Raw genomic sequence first — 23,640 nt, forward strand, 5'->3', positions numbered from 1 at the left:
TTAACATGTCCCTGATGTCCCCTCAGGTCATCGCCGTGGTGGGCCAGCAGAACGTGGAGGGCAAGGCTTGGAGATGTCTCCAAGGCCTGGAGATGTCCTCATCCCCAAGAACAGCAGACGTCCCCAATGTCTTTATGGTGTCCCCAAGGCCTGGACATGTCCCCAGTGTGTCCCCAACATGTCCCCAATGTCCCCTCAGGTCATAGCTGTGGTGGGCCAGCGGAACGTGGAGAGCAAAGCTTGGAGATGTCTCCAAGGCCTGGAGATGTCCTCATCCCCAAGGACAGCATATGTTCCCAATGTCTTTATGGTGTCCCCAAAGCCTGGAGAAGTCCTTAACATGTCCCTGATGTCCCTGTGATGTCCCCTCAGGTCATCGCGGTGGTGGGCCAGCAGAACGTGGAGGGCAAAGCTTGGAGAACTCTCCAGTGTCCATTCCTGGAGATGTTCCCAATGTCTCTATGGTGTCCCCAAGGCCTGGACTTGTCCCCAGCGTGTCCCCAGCGTGTCCCCAACGTGTCCCCAATGTCCCCTCAGGTCATCGCGGTGGTGGGCCAGCAGAACGTGGAGGGCAAGCGCATCCCGTTTGGCTTCAAGCACCGAACTCTGCCGCACTTCATCAAGGACGACTACGGACCGGAGAGCCGCGGCTTCGTGGAGAACTCCTACCTGGCCGGCCTGACGCCCACCGAGTTCTTCTTCCACGCCATGGGAGGGCGAGAGGGACTCATCGACACCGCGGTCAAAACGGCCGAGACTGGTCAGTGGCCAAAAAATGGCACCCAGAATCCAAAATTCCACCCTGGGAGCTTCAGGATCCCAAAATTCCACCCAGAGAACCCTAGAAAACCCAAAACCTTCCTCAGATGCCTCCTAGAGAGTCCAAACCCTCCTTAGATGCTTCCTGGAGGTTCCAGATCCTCCTCAGATACCTTTTAGAGACCCCAAACCCTCCTCAGATGCCTCCTAGATGCATCTTAGATGCTTCCTGGAGACCCCAGATACCCCCAGGACCCCCTAGGATGCCCCCTGACCTCCCCAGATACCCCCAGGACCCCCCAAATCCTCCCCAGATGCCACCAGGACCCCTCAAACCCTCCCCAGATACCTCCTGGAGACCCCAAATACCTCCTGAAGACCCCAAACCCTCACCAGATTCTTTCAGTATTTTCAAACCCTCCCCAGATGTCTCCTAGAGGCGTTTGGGATCTCCTGGAGGTCTCCAACCCTCTCCAGATGCCTCCTGGAGACCCCAGATACCTCCTGGACCCTCCAAACCCTCCCCAGCTACCTCCATGAACCCTCAAACCCTCCCCAGATGCCACCATGACCTCCCAAACCCTCCCCAGATACCTCCAGGACTCCCCAAACCCTCCCCAGATACCTTCTGGAGACCCCAAACCCTCCCCAGATACCTTCTGGAGACCCCAAACCCTCCCCAGATACCTCCTGGAGACCCAAACCCTCCCCAGATACCTCCAGGACCCCCCAAACCCTCCCCAGATACCTCCTGAAGACCTCAAACCCTCCCCAGATACCCCTAGGACCCCCCAAACCCTCCCCAGATACCTCCAGGACTCCCCAAACCCTCCCCAGATACCCCTAGGACCCCCCAAACCCTCCCCAGATGTCTCCTGGAGGTGTTTGGGATCTCCTGAAGGTCTCAAACCCTCCCCAGATACCTCCTGGAGACCCCAAACCCTCCCTAGATATCTCCAGGACTCCCCAAACCGTCCCCAGATGCCTCCAGGAGACCCCAAATACCTCCTGAAGACCCCAAACCCTCCCCAGATGTCTCCTGGAGGCGTTTGGGATCTCCTGGAGACCCCAAACCCTCCCCAGATACCACCATGACCCCCCCTGACCCCCCAAAATCCCCTCCCAGGCTACATCCAGCGGCGGCTGATCAAGTCGATGGAGTCGGTGATGGTCAAGTACGACGCGACGGTGAGGAACTCCATCAACCAGGTGGTGCAGCTGCGCTACGGGGAGGACGGGCTGGCCGGCGAGAGCGTCGAGTTCCAGAACCTGGCCACCCTCAAACCCTCCAACAAGGCCTTCGAGAAGAAGTGAGGGACAACCTTGGGGACATCTTGGGGACATCCTGGGTGGTGGGAGGGGTTGGGGATGTTCTGATGATGACGTTTTGATGACGTTTTGATGAGTCTGGTGACGTTTTGGTGACATTTTGATGACGTTGTGACTCTTTGGGGACACTTGGGTGACACTTTGGTGACATTTTGGTCAAATTTTGATGATATTTTGATGAGTTTGGTGACGTTCTGGTTGTGTTTTGGTGACACTTTGACGACACTCTGACTCTTTGGGGACAGTTGGGTGACACTTGGGTGACATTTTAGTCATGTTTTGGTGACGTTTTGATGACACTGTCTCTTTGGGGACACTTGGGTGATACTTTGACATTTTGGTCAAATTTTGATGACATTTTGATGATATTTTGATGAGTGGTCACATTTTGGACATGTTTTGGTGACATTTTGATGACACTCTGACTCTTTGAGGACAGTTGGGTGACACTTTGGTGACATTTTGGTCAAATTTTGATGACATTTTGATGATATTTTGATGAGTCTGGGGACATTTTGGTCATGTTTTGGTGACGTTTTGATGACACTCTGACTCTTTGGTGACACTTGGGTGACATTTTGATTGGTCAAATTTTGGTGACATTTTGATGACACTCTGGTGACACTTAGGTGACACTTCGATTGTTGACGTTTTGGTCAAATTTTGGTCAAATTTTGATGATATTTTGATGAGTCTGGTGACATTTTGGTCATGTTTTGGTGACACTTTGGTGACACTTTGGTCATATTTTAATGATCTTTTGATGACCTTTGGAAGACATTTTGGTGACACTTTGATGACGTTTTGATGACCTTTGGAAGATGTTTTGATGAAATTCTGGCGACATTCTGGTGACATTCTGGTGACATTCTGGTGACACTTTGGTGACATTCTAATGAAATTCTGGTGACATTCTGGTGACATTATGATGACATTCTGATGACACTTCGGTGACACTTTGGTCATATTTTGATGATGCTTTGATGACCTTTTGATGACATTTTGATGAAATTTTGGCGACACTTCTGTGCATTTTTGCTCGTATTTTGATGACGTTTTGATGACATTCTGGTGACATTCTGGTGGCATTCTGATGACATTGTGGTGGCATTCTGGTGACACTTTGGTGACACTTTGGTGACACTTTGGTCAAATTTTGATGATGCTTTGATGACCTTTGGAAGACATTTTGATGGAATTTTAGCAACACTTTCATGCATTTTTGCTCATATTTTGATGACGTTTTGATGACCTTTTGGTGACATTCTGGTGACATTCTGGTTGTCCCCAGGTTCAAGTTCGACTACACAAACGAGCGCGCTCTGCGCCGGACGCTGCAGGAGGAGCTGGTCAAGGACATTCTGTCCAACGCCCACATCCAGAACGAGCTGGAGAGAGAGTTTGAGAGGATGAGGGAGGACAGGGAGGTGCTCAGGGTCATCTTCCCCACCGGGGACAGCAAGGTGACAACAAAAACTCCAAAATTCACCCCAAAAAACCTCGAAATTCCCAAAAATCTACCCCAAAAAACCCCAAATTCACCCCGAAAAATCCCAAATCCACCCGAAAATCCAACCAAAATACACAAAAATCCAACCCAAGAGGTGCTCAGGGTCATCTTCCCCACCGGGGACAGCAAGGTGACAACAAAAACCCCAAAATTCCCAAAAATTCACCTCAAAATGCAACAAAATAGCAAAAAATTCCAACCCAAATACCCAAAAATCCAACTGAAAAATCCAACCCAAGAGGCACTCAGGGTCATGACGCCAAAATTCACCCCAAATCCTGATTGGGGAGCCCCAAAAACCCCAAAATCCACTCCAAAAACCTTTAGGGCAACTGAAATTCCAACCCAAATACCCAAAAATCCAACAAAACACCCCAAAATCCACCCTAAATCTGCTTAGGGCACCCCAAAAACCCTTGGGACACCCCAAAATCCAACCAAAATACACAAAAATCCAACCAGGGTTTTTGGGACTCCAATTACCCCTCATTTTTGGGGTCCTGGCCCCCTTTCTGGGACTCTGATCCCATTTTTTGGGGTCTCTTCCCCATTTTTAGGATGCTGAACCCCATTTTTTGTGATTCTAACCCCAAATTTTGGGTTCCTGCCCCCAAAATTTTGTGATTCTGATCCCATTTTTGGGATTTTTTCCCCTCCCCAGGTTATCCTCCCCTGCAATCTCCTCAGAATGATCTGGGGGATTCTGATCCCATTTTTTGGGGTCTCTTCCCCATTTTTAGGATGCTGAACCCCAAATTCTGTGATTCTGACCCCAAATTTTGGGATTCTGACCCCATTTTTGGGGTTCTTCCCCTCATTTTGGGATTTTTTTCCCTCCCCAGGTTGTCCTCCCCTGCAATCTCCTCAGAATGATCTGGGGGACTCTGACCCCAAATTTTGGGACTCTGATCCCATTTTCTGCGACTCTGACCCCAAATTTTGGGACTCTGATCCCATTTTCTGCGACTCTGACCCCAAATTTTGGGATGGTGACCCCATTTTTTGGGGTCATTCCCCTCATTTTGGGATTTTTTTGTCCCCTCCCCAGGTTATCCTCCCCTGCAATCTCCTCAGAATGATCTGAGGGTTTCTGACCCATTTTTTGGTGTTCTTCCCCCATTTTTTGGGGTTTCTTCCCCATTTTTAGGATTCTGACCCCAAATTTTGGGACTCTGACCCCAAATTTTGTGATTCTGACCCCATTTTTGGGATTCTTCCCCTCATTTTTGGGATATTTTTTTGTCCCCTGCCCAGGTTATCCTCCCCTGCAATCTCCTCAGAATGATCTGGGGGACTCTGATCCCATTTTTTGGTGTTCTTCCCCCATTTTTTGGGACTCTGACCCCAAATCTTGTGATCCTAACCCCAAATTTTGAGTTCCTGACCCCAAAATTTTGTGATTCTGACCCCATTTTTGGGATTTTTTCCCCTGCCCAGGTTGTTCTCCCCTGCAATCTCCTCAGGATGATCTGGAACGCTCAGAAGATTTTCCACATCAACTCTCGGCTTCCCTCAGACCTTCATCCCGTCAAGGTGGTCGAGGGTGAGTGAGAAACCCCAAAATTTGGGGTCCCTGAACCCCAATAGTGATCCCAAAACCAGGTTGGGGGTCCCTGAACCCCAAATGGGGAGGATTTGGGGGATTTCTGTGAGGTTTTTTGGGATCTTCTTGAGGGGTGAAGGAGCTGAGCTGCAGCTGGGATGGTTTTGGTTTAGGATTTGGGATTTGGGATTTAGGATTTTGGGGTTTCTGACCCTGTTTTCCTGTAGGGGTGAAGGAGCTGAGCTGCAAGCTGGGATGGCTTTGGGATTTAGGATTTAGGATTTGGGGTTTAGGATTTAGGATTTAGGTTCCTAACCCCATTTCTCTCAGGGGTGAAGGAGCTGAGCCGCAAGCTGGGATGGCTTTGGGATTTAGGGTTTAGGATTTAGGATTTGGGGTTTGGGATTTAGGATTTTGGGGTTTCTGACCCGCAGGGGTGAAGGAGCTGAGCTACAAGCTGGGATGGCTTTGGGATTTGGGGTTTAGGATTTAGGATTTTGGGGTTTCTGACCCGCAGGGGTGAAGGAGCTGAGCCGCAAGCTGGGCTAGCTTTGGGATTTAGGGTTTAGGATTTAGGATTTGGGGTTTGGGATTTAGGATTTTGGGGTTTCTGACCCGCAGGGGTGAAGGAGCTGAGCCGCAAGCTGGGATGGAATTAGGATTTAGGATTTTGGGGTTTCTGACCCGCAGGGGTGAAGGAGCTGAGCCGCAAGCTGGGCTAGCTTTGGGATTTGGGATTAAGAATTTAGGATTTTGGGGTTCCTGACCCCATTTCTCTCAGGGGTGAAGGAGCTGAGCCGCAAGCTGGGATAGCTTTGGGATTTGGGGTTTAGGATTTAGGATTTTGGGTTTCTGACCCGCAGGGGTGAAGGAGCTGAGCCGCAAGCTGGGATGGCTTTGGGATTTAGGGTTTAAAATTTAGGATTTGGGGTTTAGGATTTAGGATTTGGGTTCCTAACCCCATTTCTCTCAGGGGTGAAGGAGCTGAGCCGCAAGCTGGGATGGCTTTGGGATTTGGGATTTAGGATTTAGGATTTTGGGGTTTCTGACCCTGTTTTCCTGTAGGGGTGAAGGAGCTGAGCCGCAAGCTGGGGTGGATTTAGGATTTGGGATTTGGGGTTTAGGATTTGGGGTTTCTCAGGAGTCTCTAATGGATTTGGGGTTTAGGATTTAGGATTTTGGGGTTTCTGACCCCATTTCCCTCAGGAGTGAAGGAGCTGAGCTGCAGGCTGGGCTGGCTTTGGGATTTAGGGTTTAGGATTTAGGATTTGGATTCCTAACCCCATTTCTCTCAGGGGTGAAGGAGCTGAGCCACAAGCTGGGATAGCTTTGGGATTTGGGATTTAGGATTTAGGATTTTGGGGTTTCTGACCCGCAGGGGTGAAGGAGCTGAGCCGCAAGCTGGGCTAGCTTTGGGATTTAGGGTTTAGGATTTAGGATTTGGGGTTTGGGATTTAGGATTTTGGGGTTTCTGACCCGCAGGGGTGAAGGAGCTGAGCCTCAAGCTGGGATGGATTTAGGATTTAGGATTTTGGGGTTTCTGACCCGCAGGGGTGAAGGAGCTGAGCCGCAAGCTGGGCTAGCTTTGGGATTTGGGGTTTAGGATTTAGGATTTTGGGGTTTCTGACCCTGTTTTCCTGTAGGGGTGAAGGAGCTGAGCCGCAAGCTGGGCTAGCTTTGGGATTTGGGATTTAGGATTTAGGATTTTGGGGTTTGGGATTTAGGATTTTGGGGTTTCTGACCCTGTTTTCCTGTAGGGGTGAAGGAGCTGAGCCGCAAGCTGGGATGGCTTTGGGATTTGGGGTTTAGGATTTAGGATTTGGGGTTTGGGATTTAGGATTTTGGGGTTTCTGACCCGCAGGGGTGAAGGAGCTGAGCCGCAAGCTGGGATGGATTTAGGATTTTGGGGTTTCTGACCCGCAGGGGTGAACGAGCTGAGCCACAAGCTGGGCTAGCTTTGGGATTTAGGATTTTGGGGTTTCTGACCCCGTTTCTCTCAGGGGTGAAGGAGCTGAGCCGCAAGCTGGTGATCGTGAACGGCGAGGACCCGCTGAGCCGCCAGGCACAGGAAAACGCCACTTTGCTCTTCAACATCCACCTGCGCTCCACGCTCTGCAGCCGCCGCATGGTGGAGGAGTTCCGCCTCAGCGGGGAGGCCTTCGACTGGCTGCTGGGGGAGATCGAGTCCAAGTTCAACCAGGCCATCGTGAGAGCTCTTTTGGGGTTTTTATCGGGATTTGGGGTTGTTATCAAGGGATTTGAGGGGGTTTTGGGAGAGATATGAGGTGTTTTGGGGTCAGTATTTGGTGATTTGGGGGGAATTCAGGAGGTGCCTTCGACTGGCTGCTGGGGGAGATCGAGTCCAAGTTCAACCAGGCCATCGTGAGAGCTCTTTTGGGGTCATTTTTGGGATTTGGGGTGGATTTGGGGTCGTTATCAGGGGATTTGAGGGGATTTTGAGTGAGATATTTGGTGTTTGGGGTCAATATTTGGTGTTTTGGGGGGAATTCAGGAGGTGCCTTCCACTGGCTGCTGGGGGAGATCGAGTCCAAGTTCAACCAGGCCATCGTGAGAATGGGTTTTGGGGTTTTTATTGGGGTTTGGGGTGGATTTGGGGTCGTTATCAGGGGAGTTGAGGGGGTTTTGTGGGAGATATGGGGTGTTTTGGGGTCAGTATTTGGTGATGTAGGGTCAGATCTGGAGGTGCCTCAGACTGGCTGCTGGGAGAAATCAAGTCCAAGTTCAACCAGGCCATTGTGAGAATGGGTTTTGGGGTTTTTATTGGGGTTTGGGGTGGATTTGGGGTCGTTATCAAGGGATTTGAGGGGGTTTTGGGAGAGATATGAGGTGTTTGAGATCAGATCTGGAGGTGCTTTCAGTTGGCTGCTGGGGGAGATCGAGTCCAAGTTCAACCAGGCCGTCGTGAGAGCTCTTTTGGGGTCATTTTTGGGCGGTTTGGGGTCAGATCTGGGGGTTTGGGGTGATTTTGGGGTAATTTTGGTGTCAGATATGGGATTTTCTACCCGTTTCATGCTGATTTTGTGCCAATTTTGGGGTAATTTTGATGTCAGATATGGTGTTTTCTACCCACTTTGTGCCCATTTTGGGGTGAATTTGGCTGATTTTGGTGTCCCTGTCCCCCAGGCTCACCCCGGGGAGATGGTTTGGGGTCAGATCTGGGAATTTGGGGTGATTTTGGTGTCAGATAATGGGTTTTCTACCCATTTCATGCTGATTTTGGGGTAATTTTGGTGTCAGATACGGGGTTTTCTGCTAATTTTGGGGTGAATTTGGCTGATTTTGGTGTCCCTGTCCCCCAGGCTCACCCCGGTGAGATGGTTTGGTGTCAGATTTGGGTTTTTCTGTCCATTTTGGGCTGATTTTGATGTCAGATGTGGGATTTTCTACCCATTTCATGCTGATTCTGTGCCCATTTTGGGCTAATTTTGGTATCAAATATGGGGTTTTCTACCCATTTTGGGGTGAATTTGGCTGATTTTGGTGTCCCTGTCCCCCAGGCTCACCCTGGGGAGATGGTGGGCGCTCTGGCCGCTCAGTCCCTGGGCGAGCCGGCCACCCAGATGACCCTCAACACTTTCCACTACGCCGGCGTTTCGGCCAAGAACGTCACGCTGGGCGTGCCGCGCCTCAAGGAGCTCATCAACATCTCCAAAAAACCCAAAACTCCGTCCCTCACCGTCTTCCTGCTGGGCCAGAGCGCCCGCGACGCCGAGAGAGCCAAGGTGACACTTGGGGACAGTTGTAGGGACACTTGTGGGGTCGGATTTGGGTGGTTTTGGGGTTAAATATGGGGTTTTTGGGGTCTCATCAATGTCTCCAGAAAACCCAAAACTCCGTCCCTCACCGTCTTCCTGCTGGGCCAGAGTGCCCGCAACGCCGAGAGAGCCAAGGTGACACTTGGGGACAGTTGAGGACACTTGTGGGGTCAGATTTGGGTGGTTTTGGGGTCAAATGTGGGGTTTTTGGGGTCTCATCAACATCTCCAAAAAACCCAAAATTCCATCCCTCACCGTCTTCCTGCTGGGCCAGAGCACCCGAGATGCTGAGAGAGCCAAGGTGACACTTGGGGACACCTGGGGACAGTTGTGGGGACATGCCAGGGAGCTGGGGAAAGCAGGAGGAATTGGGGTCCTTGGGGTTTGTGTTTCTCTACGTGTCTCCACGGCCTTGTGGTGGTCCCAGTGTCCCCTCATTGTCCCCAGTGTCCCCTCATTGTCCCCAATGTCCCCCTGCAGGACATCCTGTGTCGCCTGGAGCACACCATGTCCCCAGTGTCCCCTGACTGTCCTGATGTCCCCAATGTCCTGACTGTCCCCAATGTCCCCACAGGACATCCTGTGCCACCTGGAGCGCACAGTGTTCCCTGACTGTCCCCAATGTCCCCTGACTGTCCCCACAGGACATCCTGTGCTGCCTGGAGCACACCATGTTCTCCATGTCCCCAGTGTCCCCAGTGTTTCTATTGTCCTGATGTCCCCCAATGTCCCCACAGGACATCCTATGCCGCCTGCAGCACACTATGTTCCCAATGTCCCATGACTGTCCTGATGTCCCTAGTGTCCCCTGCAGGACATCCTCTGCCACCTGGAGCACACCATGTCCCCAGTGTCCCCTGACTGTCCCCAGTGTCCCCAGGAGATCCTGTGCTGCTTGGGGCACACCATATTCCCAATGTCCCCTGACTGTCCCCAGTGCCCCCTGACTGTCCTCATGTCCCCTCACTGTCCTGATGTCCCCAATGTCCCCACAGGACATCCTCTGCCGCCTAGAGCACACCATGTCTCCTGACTGTCCTCATGTCCCCATTGTCCCCAATGTCCCCACAGGACATCCTATGCCGCCTGCAGCACACCATGTTCCCAATGTCCCCTGACTGTCCTGATGTCCCTAGTGTCCCCTGCAGGACATCCTCTGCCACCTGGAGCACACCATGTCCCCAGTGTCCCCAGTGTCCCCTGACTGTCCCCAGTGTCCCCAGGAGATCCTGTGCTGCTTGGGGCACACCATATTCCCAATGTCCCCTGACTGTCCCCAGTGCCCCCTGACTGTCCTCATGTCCCCTCACTGTCCTGATGTCCCCAATGTCCTCAATGTCCCCAGTGTCCCCACAGGACATCCTGTGCCGCCTGGAGCACACCATGTTCTCCATGTCCCCAGTGTCCCCAGTGTTTCTATTGTCCTGATGTCCCCCAATGTCCCCACAGGACATCCTGTGCCGCCTGGAGCACACCATGTTCCCAGTGTCCCCTGACTGTCCTGATGTCCCCAATGTCCCCAATGCCCCCACAGGACATCCTGTGCCGCCTGGAGCACACCATACTCTCTATGTCCCCAATGTCCCCTGACTGTCCCCAATGTCCTCATTGTCCCCAGTGTCCCCACAGGACATCCTGTGCCGCCTGGAGCACACCATACTCTCTATGTCCCCAATGTCCCCTGAGTGTCCCCAATGTCCCCTGACTGTCCTGACTGTCCCCAATGTCCCCTGACTGTCCTGACTGTCCCCAATGTCCCCACAGGACATCCTGTGCTGCCTGGAGCACACCATGTCCCCATTGTCCCCAATGTCCCCTGACTGTCCTGATGTCCCCAATGTCCTGACTGTCCCCACAGGACATCCTGTGCTGCCTGGAGCACACCATACTCTTTATGTCCCCAATGTCCCCTGACTGTCCCCAGTGTCCCCTGACTGGCCCCAATGTCCTCATTGTCCCCAATGTCCCCACAGGACATCCTGTGCCGCCTGGAACGCACAGGGTCCCCTGACTGTCCCCAATGTCCTCATTGTCCCCAATGTCCCCACAGGACATCCTGTGCCGCCTGGAACGCACAGGGTCCCCTGACTGTCCCCAATGTCCTGACTGTCCCCAATGTCCCCACAGGACATCCTGTGCCGCCTGGAGCACACCACGCTCCGCAAGGTGACAGCCAACACCGCCATCTACTACGACCCGAACCCGCAGAGCACGGTGGTGGCCGAGGACCAGGAGTGGGTCAACGTCTACTACGAGATGCCCGATTTCGACGTCAGCCGCATCTCGCCGTGGCTGCTGCGGGTCGAGCTGGACAGGAAACACATGACTGACCGCAAGCTGACCATGGAGCAGATCGCCGAGAAGATCAACGCCGGTGGGTTTTGGGGAAAGTTTGGGGTTTTGGGGTGATCTAGAGGAGATTACAAAAAAACACAACACCACAACCCAACACACCCAAAACAACCAAAAAAAAAAACACAACACCCAACACCAACAACCCAAAACAACCAAACAAACTGAGGAGGTTTTGGGACCCCAAAAGCATGACTGACCGCAAGCTGACCATGGAGCAGATCGCCGAGAAGATCAACGCCAGTGGGTTTTGGGGAAAGTTTGGGGGTTTTGGGGTGGTTTTGGGGGAGTTTTGGAATGTTTGGAGGGAGTTAGAGGAGCTTTTGGTTGATCTCTGGAGGGGATTTAGGGTGGTTTTGGGAAAGCACATGACTGACCGCAAGCTGACCATGGAGCAGATCGCCGAGAAGATCAACGCCGGTGGGTTTTGGGGAAAGTTTGGGGGTTTTGGGGTGATCTGGAGGGGATTTGGTGAGGTTTTAGGATGTTTGGGAGTGTTTTGGGGGGTTTGGAGGAGATTTGGGGTGGATTTGGGGAGGTTTTGGGATGCCAAAAGCACGACTGACCGCAAGCTGACCATGGAGCAGATCGCCGAGAAGATCAACGCTGGTGGGTTTGGGGAAGTTTTGGGGAAGTTTTAGGATTTTAGGGGCGTTTTGGGGGAGTTTCAGGATTTCTTCCTGATCCTATAGGATTTTAGGGAGTTCCCACCAATCCTGTAGGATTTTTGGGGTTTCTCACTGATCCTGCAGGTCTTTGGGATTTCCCACTGATCCTAGATTGTTTTGGGGATTTCCCCCTGACCCTGTAGGATTTTTGGGATTTCCCACTGACCCTATATGGTCATTGGAATTTCCCACTGATTCTGTAGAATTTTTGGGATTTCCCCCTGATCCTCTAGGATTTTTAGGATTTCCCACCGATCCTGTAGGATTTTTGGGGTTTCCCACTGATCCTGTAGGATTTTTGGGTTTTCCCACTAACGCTGTAGGATTTTTGGGGTTTCCTGGCTGATCCTGCAGGTCTTTGGGATTTCCCACTGATCCTCTAGGATTTTTAGGATTTCCCCCTCATCCTCTAGGATTTTTAGGATTTCCCACCAGTCCCATAGGATTTTTGGGATTCCCCCTGCCCCTGGGGGGTCCCACTGACCCCCTGACCCCCAAACTGACCCCAAACCGACCCCATATCCCCCCAGGATTCGGCGATGACCTCAACTGCATCTTCAACGACGACAACGCCGAGAAGTTGGTGCTGCGAATTCGCATCATGAACAGCGACGAGAACAAGATGCAGGAGGTGGGTGGGAAACCCCGGGGATTTTGGTGGGTTTGGGGTCAGTTTTGGAGTGTTTGGGGTCAGTTTTGGGGTGTTTGGGGTCAGTTTTGGAGTGTTTGGGGTCAGTTTTGGGTGTTTAGGATCGTTTCTGGGTGGTTTGGGGTCAGTATTGGGGTTTTTAGGGTCAGTTTTGGAGTGTTTGGGGTAATTTTTGAGGGGTTTGGGGTCAGTTTTGGGGTGTTTGGGGTCAGTTTTGGAGTGTTTGGGGTAATTTTTGGGGTGTTTGGGGTCAGTTTGGGGTTTTTAGGGTCAGTTTAGAGGTGTTTGGAGGTGTTTGGGGTCAGTTTTAGAGTGTTTGGGGTAATTTTTGAGGTTTTTGAGGTGTTTGGGGTCAGATCCAGGCTGTCTGGGGTCAGTATTGGGGGATTGGGGTCAGTATTGGGGTTTTTAGGGTCAGTTTTGGGATGTTTGAAGGTGTTTGGGGTCAGTTTTGGAGTGTTTGGGGTAATTTTTGAGGGTTTTTGGGGTGTTTGGGGTCAGTTTTGGAGTGTTTGGGGTGAGATCCAGGCTGTCTGGGGTCGATATTGGGGGATTGGGGTCAGTATTGGGGTGTTCGGGATCAGTTTTTTGGACATTTGGGGTCAATCCTGGGGTCAGATATGAGGTTTTTCTGCCCAGATTTGGGTGAATTTGGGGTCAGATTTTGGGTCAACCCAAACTTGGTTTTCTGCCCAGTTTGGGGTGATTTTGGGTGAATTTTGGCATCATTTTTGGGGTTTCACTCCCTGATTTTGGGATCAGGTTTGGGGTTTTATTACCATTTTGGGGTCATATTTTGGCTTCCACTCCCCAATCTGGTTGATTTTGGGGTCACACCCGGGAGGACACCTCGGGGGTCACCTGAGGTCACACCTGGCCTGTCCTGCCCCTCACCTGTCCCCTGCTGTCCCCAGGAGGAGGAGGTGGTGGACAAGATGGACGACGACGTCTTCCTGCGCTGCATCGAGTCCAACATGCTGACCGACATGACCCTGCAGGGCATCGAGCAGATCAGCAAGGTGGCCACACCTGGGGACACCTGGGGGCCTTGGGGACACCTGGGGGACATCTTGAGGAGTCCATAGTGACCTTCAGGGGGGCCTGGGGACACCTGGGGGACATCTTGAGGAGTCCATAGTGACCTTCAGGGAGGCCTGGGGACACCTGGGGGACATCTTGAGGAGTCCATAGTGACCTTCAGGGAGGCCTGGGGACACCTGGGGTACACCTGGGGGACACCTGGAAGGGCTTGGGGACACCTGGAGAGGTCCATGGTGACCTTCAGGAGGTTCTCTGAGATACCTGGGGGACTAGGGGACACCTGGAGAAGACCTGAGAGATCTTCAGGGACACCTGGAAGAGTCCATGGTGACCTTCACGGGATTCCCAGGGACACCTGGAGGGGCTTGGGGACACCTGGGGCAAGCTGGGGATACCTGGAGAAGTCCATGGTGACCTTCAGGGGATTCCTGGGGACACCTGGGAGAGCTTGGGGATACCTGGGGGGAGGCTTGGGGATACCTGGGGGTCCTCAGGGACACCTGGAGAAGTCCATAGTGACCTTCAGGGGGGCTTGGGGACACCTGGAGGAGTCCATGGTGACTTTCAGGAGGTTCGCAGGGACCTTGAGGGGGTTTCAGGAGACCTTCAGGAGGTCCAGGACACCCTGGTGACGTCTGTCCCCACCTGGCCAGGTGTACATGCACCTGAGAAGGTCTTTGGGTGCCGCCAGGTGCTCCAGGTGGGTCTTGAGGAGCACCTGGAGCTCTCCATGGAGACCTCTAGGAGGTCCCAGGAGACCTTTAGAAGGTCTAGGACACCCTGGTGACCCCGTGGTGACCTCATGTCCCCACCTGACATGCTCCTGAGAAGGTCTTTGGGTGCTCCAGGTAGATCTTGAGGAGCACCTGGAGCTCTCCATGAGAGAACCTCCATCTTAGGAGGTCCAAGAGACTTTTAGGAGGTCCAGGACACCTGGTGACCTCATGTCCCCACCTGGCCAGGTGTACATGCACCTGAGAACTTCTTTGGGTGCCACCAGGTGCTCCAGGTAGATCTTGAGGAACACCTGGGGCTCTCCATGGAGACTTGAGGAGCACCTGGAGCTCTCCATGGAGACCTTGAGAAGGTCCCAGGAGACCTTTAGAAGGTCTAGGACACCCTGGTGACCCTGTGGTGACCTCATTCCCCACCTGACCAGGTGTCCATGCACCTGAGAAAGTCTTTGGGTGCTCCAGGTAGATCTTGAGGAACACCTGGAGCTCTCCATGGAGACCTGAGCTCCTGGAACTCTCCATGGAGACTCTTAGAAGGTCCCAGGAGACCTTGAGAAGGTCCAGGACACCCTGGTGACCTCATGTCCCCACCTGGCCAGGTGTACATGCACCTGCCACAGACGGACAACAAGAAGAAGATCATCATCACGGAGGACGGGGAGTTCAAGGCGCTGCAGGAGTGGATCCTGGAGACAGACGGCGTGAGCCTCATGAGGGTGCTGAGCGAGAAGGACGTGGACCCCGTGAGGACAACGTCCAACGACATCGTGGAGATCTTCACCGTGAGTCACCTGGGATGGGGACACACCTGGGGGGGTCACAGGGACAAGACAGGGACACACCGGGGCGTGAGGAACATCTGGGGTTCTTCATGGACCCTGTGAGGAGCACATTGACATTGTGGAGATCTTCACCGTGAGTCACCTGGGGGACAAGGACACCTGTGGGGGGACAGGGACAGGACAGGGACATCTGCGGTTCTTCATGGACCCCATGAGGACAATGTCCAGTGACATCGTGGAGATCTTCACCGTGAGCCACCTGGGGTGGGGACACACCTGGGAGGTGAGTGACACACCTAGGGGGGACATGGACAGGACAGGGACAGGACAGGGGGTGAGGAACGTCTGGGGTTCTTCATGGACCCTGTGAGGACAATGTCTGATGACATTGTGGAGATCTTCACCGTGAGTCACCTGGGGGACAGGGACACCTGGGGGGGACATTGACAGGACAGGGACATCTGCGGTTCTTCATGGACCCTCCAATGACATTGTGGAGATCTTCACCGTCAGTCACCTGGGCTGGGGACACACCTGGGGTCACAGGGACACCTGGGAGATGAGGGACATCTAGGGGGTGAGGGACACATCTGGGGTTCTTCATGGACCCCATGAGGAGCACATCCAATGACATTGTGGAGATCTTCACCGTGAGTCACCTGGGGGATGAGGAACATCTAGAGGGTGAGAGACACATCTGGGGTTCTTCATGGACCCCGTAAAGACCACGTCTAATGACATCATGGAGATCTTCACCGTGAGTCACCTGGGATGGGGACACACCTGGGGTCACAGGGACACCTGGGAGGGTGAGGAACATCTAGGGGGTGAGGGACACATCTGGGGTTCTTCATGGACCCCATGAGGACAGTGTCCAGTGACATCGTAGAGATCTTCACCGTGAGTCACCTGGGGGGTGAGGGACATCTCAGGGTTGAGGGACATCTGGGGTTCTTCATGGACCTCATGAGGAACACATTGTGGAGATGTTCACCGTGAGTCACCTGGAAGAGGTTGGGATTCCCAAATTTGGATATTGGGATTCCCAAACCCTTGGATTTTCGGATTCCCAAATTTTGGGTATTAGGATTCCCAAACCCCTGGATTTTGGAGTTTCCCGCCCCTGAATTTTGGGATTCCCAAGCTCTTGGATATTGGGATTTCCAAACCCCTGAATTTTGGGATTTTGTATTTTGGGGTTTCCCACCCATCACGACCCCAAATTCCCGATTTTCCAGGTTTTAGGGATCAAGGCCCTGCGGAAAGCTCTGGAACAAGAACTCCACCCATTTTGGGGTTTCCCAACCCCAGAATTTTGAGATTCCCAAATTCCTGAATTTTGGGATTTTGTATTTTGGGGTTTCCCACCCCCTCACGACCCCAAATTCCCGATTTTCCAGGTTTTAGGGATCGAGGCCGTGCGGAAAGCTCTGGAACGGGAACTCCACCCATTTTGGGGTTTCCCACCCCAGTATTTTGGGATTCCCAAACTCCTGGATTTTGGGATTTTGTATTTTGGGGTTTCCCACCCCCTCACAACCCCAAATTCCCGATTTTCCAGGTTTTAGGGATCGAGGCTGTGCATAAAGCTCTGGAACAAGAACTCCACCCATTTTGGGATTCCCAAACTCCTGAATTTTGGGATTTTGGGGTTTCCCACCCCCTCACAACCCCAAATTCCCAATTTTCCAGGTTTTAGGGATCGAGGCTGTGCAGAAAGCTCTGGAACAAGAACTCCACCCGTTTTGGGGTTTCCCACCCCAGGATTTTGGGATTCCCAAAGCCCTGAATTTTGGGATTTTGGGATTTTGGATTTTGGGGTTTCCCACCCCATCATAACCCCAAATTCCCAATTTTCCAGGTTTTAGGGATCGAGGCCGTGCAGAAAGCTCTGGAACAAGAACTCCACCCATTTTGGGATTCCCAAACTCCTGAATTTTGGGATTCCCAAACTCCTGAATTTTGGGATTTTGGGGTTTCCCACCCATCCCGACCCCAAACTCCCGATTTTCCAGGTTTTAGGGATCGAGGCCGTGCGGAAAGCTCTGGAACGGGAACTCTACCACGTCATCTCCTTCGACGGCTCCTACGTCAACTATCGTCACCTGGCCCTGCTGTGTGACACCATGACCTCCCGCGGTCACCTGATGGCCATCACCCGGCACGGCGTCAACCGCCAGGACACCGGGCCACTCATGAAGTGCTCCTTCGAGGAGACGGTGAGGGATTTGGGATTGGGAATTTGGGGTGGGAATGGGATCAGGAATTTGGGGTTTGGGATTGGGAACACCTGTGGGACATGATGATGTCATGGGTGGTCATCACCTGGTCACACCTTGGGTCAACCACCAGGACACAGGACTGGTCATGAAATGGTCCTTTGAGTAGACGGTGAGGGATTTGGGATTGGGATTGGGAACTTGGGGTGGGAACGGGATCAGGAATTTGGGATTTGGGATTGGGAACACCTGTGGGACATGATGATGTCATGGGGTCACCTGGTGGTCATCACCTGGCTTGTGGTCAACCACCAGGACACAGGGCTGGTCATGAAAGAGTCCTTTGAGGAGACGGTGAGGGATTTGGGATTGAGATCATTGGGAATTTGGGGTTTGGAATGGGATTTGGGGTTGGGAACACCTGTGGGACACGATGACGTCATGGGGTCACCTCATGGTCATCACCTGGTCATCACCTTGGGTCAACCACCAGGACACAGGGCTGCTCATGAAATGGTCCTTTGAGGAGATGGTATGGGATTTGGGATTGGGATCAAGAATTTGGGGTTTGGAATGGGATTTGGGGTTGAGAACACCTGTGGGACACGATGACGTCATGGGGTCACCTCATGGTCATCAGCTGGCTTGGGGTCAACTGCCAGGACACAGGGCTGCTCATGATGTGATCCTTGGAGGAGACGGTAAGGGATTTGGGATCGGGATTGGGATTTTGGGGTGGGAATGGGATCAGGAATTTGGGGTTTGGGATTGGGAATACCTGTGGGACACGATGATGTCATGGGGTCACCTGGTGGTCATCACCCAACCAGGCCCCTCATGAAGTGATCCTTGGAGGAGATGGTGTGGGATTGGGAACGGGAACGGGAATTGGGATGAGAATGGGGGATTCTGGGGACATTTTATAGGATTTTGAAGGTAGTTTATAGGATTTTGGAGGTTGAAGTTTTGAAGGATTTAGGGATTCGAGGCTGATTTTGGGGCTAGAAATGAGAGATTCCAGGAACATTTTGTAGGAGTTTGAAGGTGGTTCATAGAATCTTGAAGGTTTATGGATTTGGAAGGTCATTTATAGGATTTAGAAGGTCCTCTATAGGATTTTGAGGATTGTTTATGGGATTTTGAAGGTTTTTATGTTTAGAAGGTCGTTTATTGGATTTTTAGGGTCATTTGTGGGATTCTGACGGTTATTTTCAAGTTCTGAAGGTCATTTGGGGGATTTTAAAGGTCGTTTTTAGGGTTTTGAAGGTGTATGGGATTTTGAAGATTGTATAGGATTTTGAAGGTAATTTATGGACTCTTGAACATTTATAGGATTTTCAAGGCAGTTAATGGGATTTTGAAGGATTTAGGGTTTTGGGGCTGATTTTGGGGTGTTCCCCCCCTCAGGTGGACGTCCTGATGGAAGCAGCTGCCCACGGCGAGAGTGACCCCATGAAGGGAGTGTCCGAGAACATCATGCTGGGCCAGCTGGCTCCGGCCGGCACCGGCTGCTTCGACCTCCTGCTGGACGCTGAAAAATGCAAACACGGGATGGAAATCCCCAGCGCCCTGCCCGGCCTCGGCGTCGGCGGCTGTGAGTCCCAAAATCCTGAAAAAACAAAAAAAAATGGGGGAAAAAACCCAAAAAATGGGAAGAAAACCCTGGAAATGGGGAAAAACGCCAAAAAATGGGGGAAAAACACCAAAAAATGGGAAAAAACACCTGGGAAAATGGGGAAATCCCTGGAAAATCTCAGCGTCGGTGGCTGTGAGTCCCCAAATCCCGAAAAAACCCAAAAAAGGGGGAAAAACCCACAAAAAATGGGGAAAAAATCCCAAAAAAATGGGAAAAAAAACATCCTGGGAAAATGGGGAAATCCCTGGGAAATCCCCAGTGCCCTGCCCAGCCTCAGCGTCGGTGGCTGAGTCCCAAAATCCTGAAAAACTCAAAAAAATGGGGAAAAAACTGGCAAAAAGTGGGAAAAAACCACCAAAAACGGGAAAAAATCCCAGAAAATGGGAAAATCCCTGGAAAATCTCGGCATTGGTGGCTGTGAGTCCCCAAATCCCGAAAAAACCCTAAAAAGGGGGAAAAAAACCCAAAAAGCGGGGAAAAACCCACAAAAAATGGGGAAAAAAATCCCAAAAAATGGGAAAAAAAAATCCTGGAAAAATGGGTAAATCCCTGGGAAATCCCCAGCGCCCTGCCCGGCCTGCCCTGCAAAAAATGGGGAAAAACCTGCAAAAAATGGTGTCAATTTTGGGGTCTCCCCAGATGTTGAGGTCTCCCCAGATTTTGGGGTTGCTCCAGATATTGGTGTCCCTCAGATTTTGGGGTCTCCCCAGTTTTTGGTGTCGATTTTGGGGTCTCCCCAGATTTTGGGGTGTCCCCAAATTTTGGGGTCTCCCCAGTTTTTGGTGTCAATTTTGGGGTCTCCCCAGATTTTGGGATCTCCCCAGATTTGGGATCTCCCCCAGATTTTGAGATCCTCCAGATTTTGGCGTCTCCCCAGTTTTTGGTGTCAGTTTTGGAGTCTCCCCAGATGTTGAGGTCTCCCCAGATTTTGGGGTCACTCCAGATATTTGTCTCCCCCAGATTTTGGGGTCTCCCCAGATTTTGAGGTCTCTCCAGATATTGGTGTCCCCCAGATTTTGGTGTCCCCCTGACCCCTGCTGTCCCCACAGCCACCGGGATGTTCTTCGGCTCCGCCCCCAGCCCCATGGGGTCGATGTCCCCAGCGATGACCCCATGGAACCAGGGGGCGACTCCTGCCTACGGCGCATGGTCACCCAGCGTGGGTGAGTGAGGGACTGGGATGGACTGGGATGGACTGGGAGGGACTGGGAGGGAACTGGGATGGACTGGGGATGGACTGGGATGGACTGGGAGGGACTGGGAGGGGATTGGGATAGACTGGGAATCGACTGGGGGGGACTGGGATGGGGAGTGGGAGGGACTGGGATAGACTGGGAGGGCATTGGGATGGACTGGGAGGGACTGAGTTGGACTGGGAGGGGATTGGGAGGGACTGGGAGGGACTAGGAATGGATTGGTATGAACTGGGATGGACTGGGAGGGGATTGGGAGGGACTGGGAATGGATTGGGGTGGACTGGGATGGACTGGGAGGGATTGGGGTGGACTGGGATGGACTGGGAATGGATTGGGATGGACTGGGAATGGATTGGGATGGACTGGGAAAGGACTGGGAATGGATTGGGATGGACTGGGAGGGACTGGGATGGACTGGGAATGGACTGGGAGGGACTGGGTTGTCTACCAAGGTTCTGTTTTAAGGGGCAGTTTTGGGGTCCCAGGTTGTATTTGGGGTTTCCTGGTTGTGTCTGGGGCTTCCAGGTTGTTTTTGGGATCCCAGGTTGTTTTTGGGGTCCTGGGCAGTTTTGGGCTCTCCTGACCCTATTTTTGACCCCATTTTTCCCCCCCAGGCAGCAGGATGACCCCAGGAGGTGCAGGTTGTTTTTTAGGGTGGTTTTGAGGTTCCAAGTTGTGTTTTAAGAAGCAGTTTTGGGGTCCCAGGAGCAGTTTGGAATTCCAGGGGCAGTTTTTGGGGTCCCCTGACCCTATTTTTGACCCTTTTATCCCCCCCAGGCAGCGGGATGACCCCAGGAGGTGCAGGTTTTGTTTAAAGGGTGCTTTTGGGATCTCAGGTTTCATTTGGGATTTCCTGGTTATGTTTTTGGGATCCCAGGTTGTTTTTGGGATCCTGGGCAGTTTTTGGCTCTCCTGACCCTATTTTTGACCCCATTTTTCCCCCCCAGGCAGCGGGATGACCCCAGGAGGTGCAGGTTTCTCCCCCAGCGCCGCTTCGGACGCTTCCGGTTTCAGCCCTGGCTACTCCCCGGCCTGGTCACCCACGCCAGGCTCGCCGGGGTCACCCGGACCGTCCAGCCCCTACATCCCGTCCCCCGGTGAGTACTGACCCCAAAACACCCTAAAGTACCCCAAAATACCCACAAAAGCAGCTCAAAATACCCCAAAACCAGCTCAAAATACCTCAAAATATACTCCAAAATACCCCAAAATGTACTCCAAAATACCCACAAAACCAGCTCAAAATACCCCAAAATACCATAAAATACCCCCAAATACCTACAAAACCAGCGCAAAAATACCCCAAAATATCCACAAAACCAGCTCAAAATACCCCAAAATACCCCAAAAACAGCTCAAAATACCCACAAAACCAGCACAAAATACCCCAACCACCATCCCAACACTCAGGAGCACTCCCAAAACACCCCAACGCCATCTCAGGGCACCTCCCAACACCCTCAGAACACCCTCAGAACACCCCAGCGCCGTCTCAGAGGATCTCCCAACACCCACACAACACCCCAAAACCACCTCACTGAGCCCCCTAAGACCCCAAAACCACCGCAAAGGACCTCCCAACACTGTACAACGTCACGCAACAGCTACATCACCACCTTACAGAGCCCCACAGCACTCAGCAACACCCGAACACCGTCTGAAAGGGATCCCCAACACCCCAAAACCACCTCAGAGGGACCCCAAACACCCCAACACCACCACAAACAGCCACACCTCCACCTTACAGGGCATCCCGGTACCCAAACAGTCACTCATTGAGCCTGACAACACCCCAGAAGCACCTCAGAGGGACCCCAAACACCCCAAAACAACCTCAAAGGACCTCCCAACACCAAACAACACCTGCACCACCACCTTACAGAGCCCCGCGGCACTCAGCAACACCCGAACACCTTCTGAAAGGGATCTCCAACACCCCAACACCACCCCAAAGAGCTTTCCAACACCACACAACAGCCACACAACACCCCAACACCATCTCAGAGAACAACCCAATGCTCTGAAATGCTCTCACAACACCCCAACACTGAGCCCCCCAACACCCCGCTGACCCCGTGTCCCCTCTCCACAGGCGGCGCCATGTCCCCCAGCTACAGCCCGACGTCACCAGCCTACGAGCCGCGGTCGCCAGGGGGCTACACCCCCCAGAGCCCCAGCTACAGCCCCACCTCGCCCAGCTACAGCCCAACCTCTCCCAGCTACAGCCCAACGTCGCCCAACTACAGCCCCACCTCGCCAAGCTACAGCCCAACGTCTCCCAGTTACAGCCCAACCTCGCCCAGCTACAGCCCGACGTCACCCAGTTACAGTCCGACATCACCGAGCTACAGCCCGACATCTCCCAGTTACAGTCCAACATCGCCCAGCTACAGTCCGACCTCGCCCAGTTACAGCCCAACGTCTCCCAGTTACAGTCCGACGTCTCCCAGTTACAGTCCGACCTCGCCGAGCTACAGCCCGACTTCTCCAAGCTACAGCCCGACGTCTCCCAGTTACAGCCCCACCTCCCCCAGTTACAGCCCGACCTCTCCCAGTTACAGCCCAACCTCGCCCAACTACAGCCCCACCAGCCCCAACTACACCCCGACCTCGCCCAGCTACAGCCCCACTTCTCCCAGCTACAGCCCCACCAGCCCCAACTACACCCCGACCTCGCCCAACTACAGCCCCACCTCGCCCAGTTACAGCCCAACCTCGCCCAGTTACAGCCCCACCTCTCCCAGTTACTCCCCGTCCAGCCCTCGCTACACCCCGCAGTCGCCCACCTACACCCCGAGCAGCCCCAGCTACAGCCCCAGCAGCCCCAGCTACAGCCCCACCTCGCCCAAGTACACCCCGACCAGCCCCAGCTACAGCCCCAGCTCCCCCGAGTACACCCCAACCTCGCCCAAGTACAGCCCCACATCGCCGAAATACAGCCCCACCTCCCCCAAGTACAGCCCCACGTCTCCCACCTACAGCCCCACCACGCCCAAGTACAGCCCCACCTCGCCCACCTACAGCCCCACCTCGCCCGTCTACACCCCGACGTCGCCCAAGTACAGCCCCACCTCCCCCACCTACAGCCCCACGTCCCCCAAGTACAGCCCCACCTCGCCCACCTACAGCCCCACGTCGCCCAAGGGCTCCACGTACAGCCCGACGTCACCCGGCTACAGCCCAACGTCGCCCACCTACAGCCTCACCAGCCCGGCCATCAGCCCCGACGACAGCGACGACGACAACTGAGCCCCGCGGGGGGCGTGGGGGTGATGCTGTGGGGTTGGAGGTGTCACCCCCAAAAACACCCGAGATCCCGTGGGGTTGGAGGTGTCACCCCCAAAACCCTCGAGATGGCGTGGGGTTGGAGGTGTCACCCCAAAAACACCCCAGGCTGTGGGGTTGATCCCCATGTCAGTGTGGGGTTGGAGGTGTCACCCTGAAAA

At 53.2% G+C, this 23,640-nt stretch overlaps 1 protein-coding gene across 9 annotated transcripts in view; it reads left to right on the plus strand.

Moving 5' to 3' along the window:
- The window catches only part of LOC146423109 (DNA-directed RNA polymerase II subunit RPB1-like), a 56,714-nt gene that overhangs the window by 32,830 nt on the left and 244 nt on the right, over nucleotides 1-23,640 (plus strand). For 7 of the 9 annotated variants that reach the window (XM_085045135.1, XM_085045138.1, XM_085045141.1 and 4 more), the window contains 15 exons: nucleotides 538-760; nucleotides 1,886-2,069; nucleotides 3,380-3,551; nucleotides 5,036-5,141; nucleotides 7,142-7,347; nucleotides 8,660-8,884; nucleotides 11,045-11,291; nucleotides 12,468-12,568; nucleotides 13,501-13,605; nucleotides 14,961-15,143; nucleotides 17,159-17,362; nucleotides 18,770-18,956; nucleotides 20,048-20,161; nucleotides 21,142-21,291; nucleotides 22,287-23,584. In XM_085045135.1, coding sequence (XP_084901261.1) covers nucleotides 538-760; nucleotides 1,886-2,069; nucleotides 3,380-3,551; nucleotides 5,036-5,141; nucleotides 7,142-7,347; nucleotides 8,660-8,884; nucleotides 11,045-11,291; nucleotides 12,468-12,568; nucleotides 13,501-13,605; nucleotides 14,961-15,143; nucleotides 17,159-17,362; nucleotides 18,770-18,956; nucleotides 20,048-20,161; nucleotides 21,142-21,291; nucleotides 22,287-23,443 — 3,564 coding nt within the window. In that variant the 3' untranslated portion in view covers nucleotides 23,444-23,584. Of the gene's footprint in view, nucleotides 1-537; nucleotides 761-1,885; nucleotides 2,070-3,379; nucleotides 3,552-5,035; nucleotides 5,142-7,141; nucleotides 7,348-8,659; nucleotides 8,885-11,044; nucleotides 11,292-12,467; nucleotides 12,569-13,500; nucleotides 13,606-14,960; nucleotides 15,144-17,158; nucleotides 17,363-18,769; nucleotides 18,957-20,047; nucleotides 20,162-21,141; nucleotides 21,292-22,286; nucleotides 23,608-23,640 lie in introns of those variants that run through there. The other 2 variants (XM_085045137.1, XR_014847666.1) reach the window with 2 other exon arrangements.

This window comes from Lichenostomus cassidix, unplaced genomic scaffold (assembly GCF_008360975.1).
Source record: "Lichenostomus cassidix isolate B80296 unplaced genomic scaffold, HeHo_3.0 HiC_scaffold_34, whole genome shotgun sequence".
Taxonomy (NCBI): Eukaryota; Metazoa; Chordata; class Aves; order Passeriformes; family Meliphagidae; genus Lichenostomus; species Lichenostomus cassidix.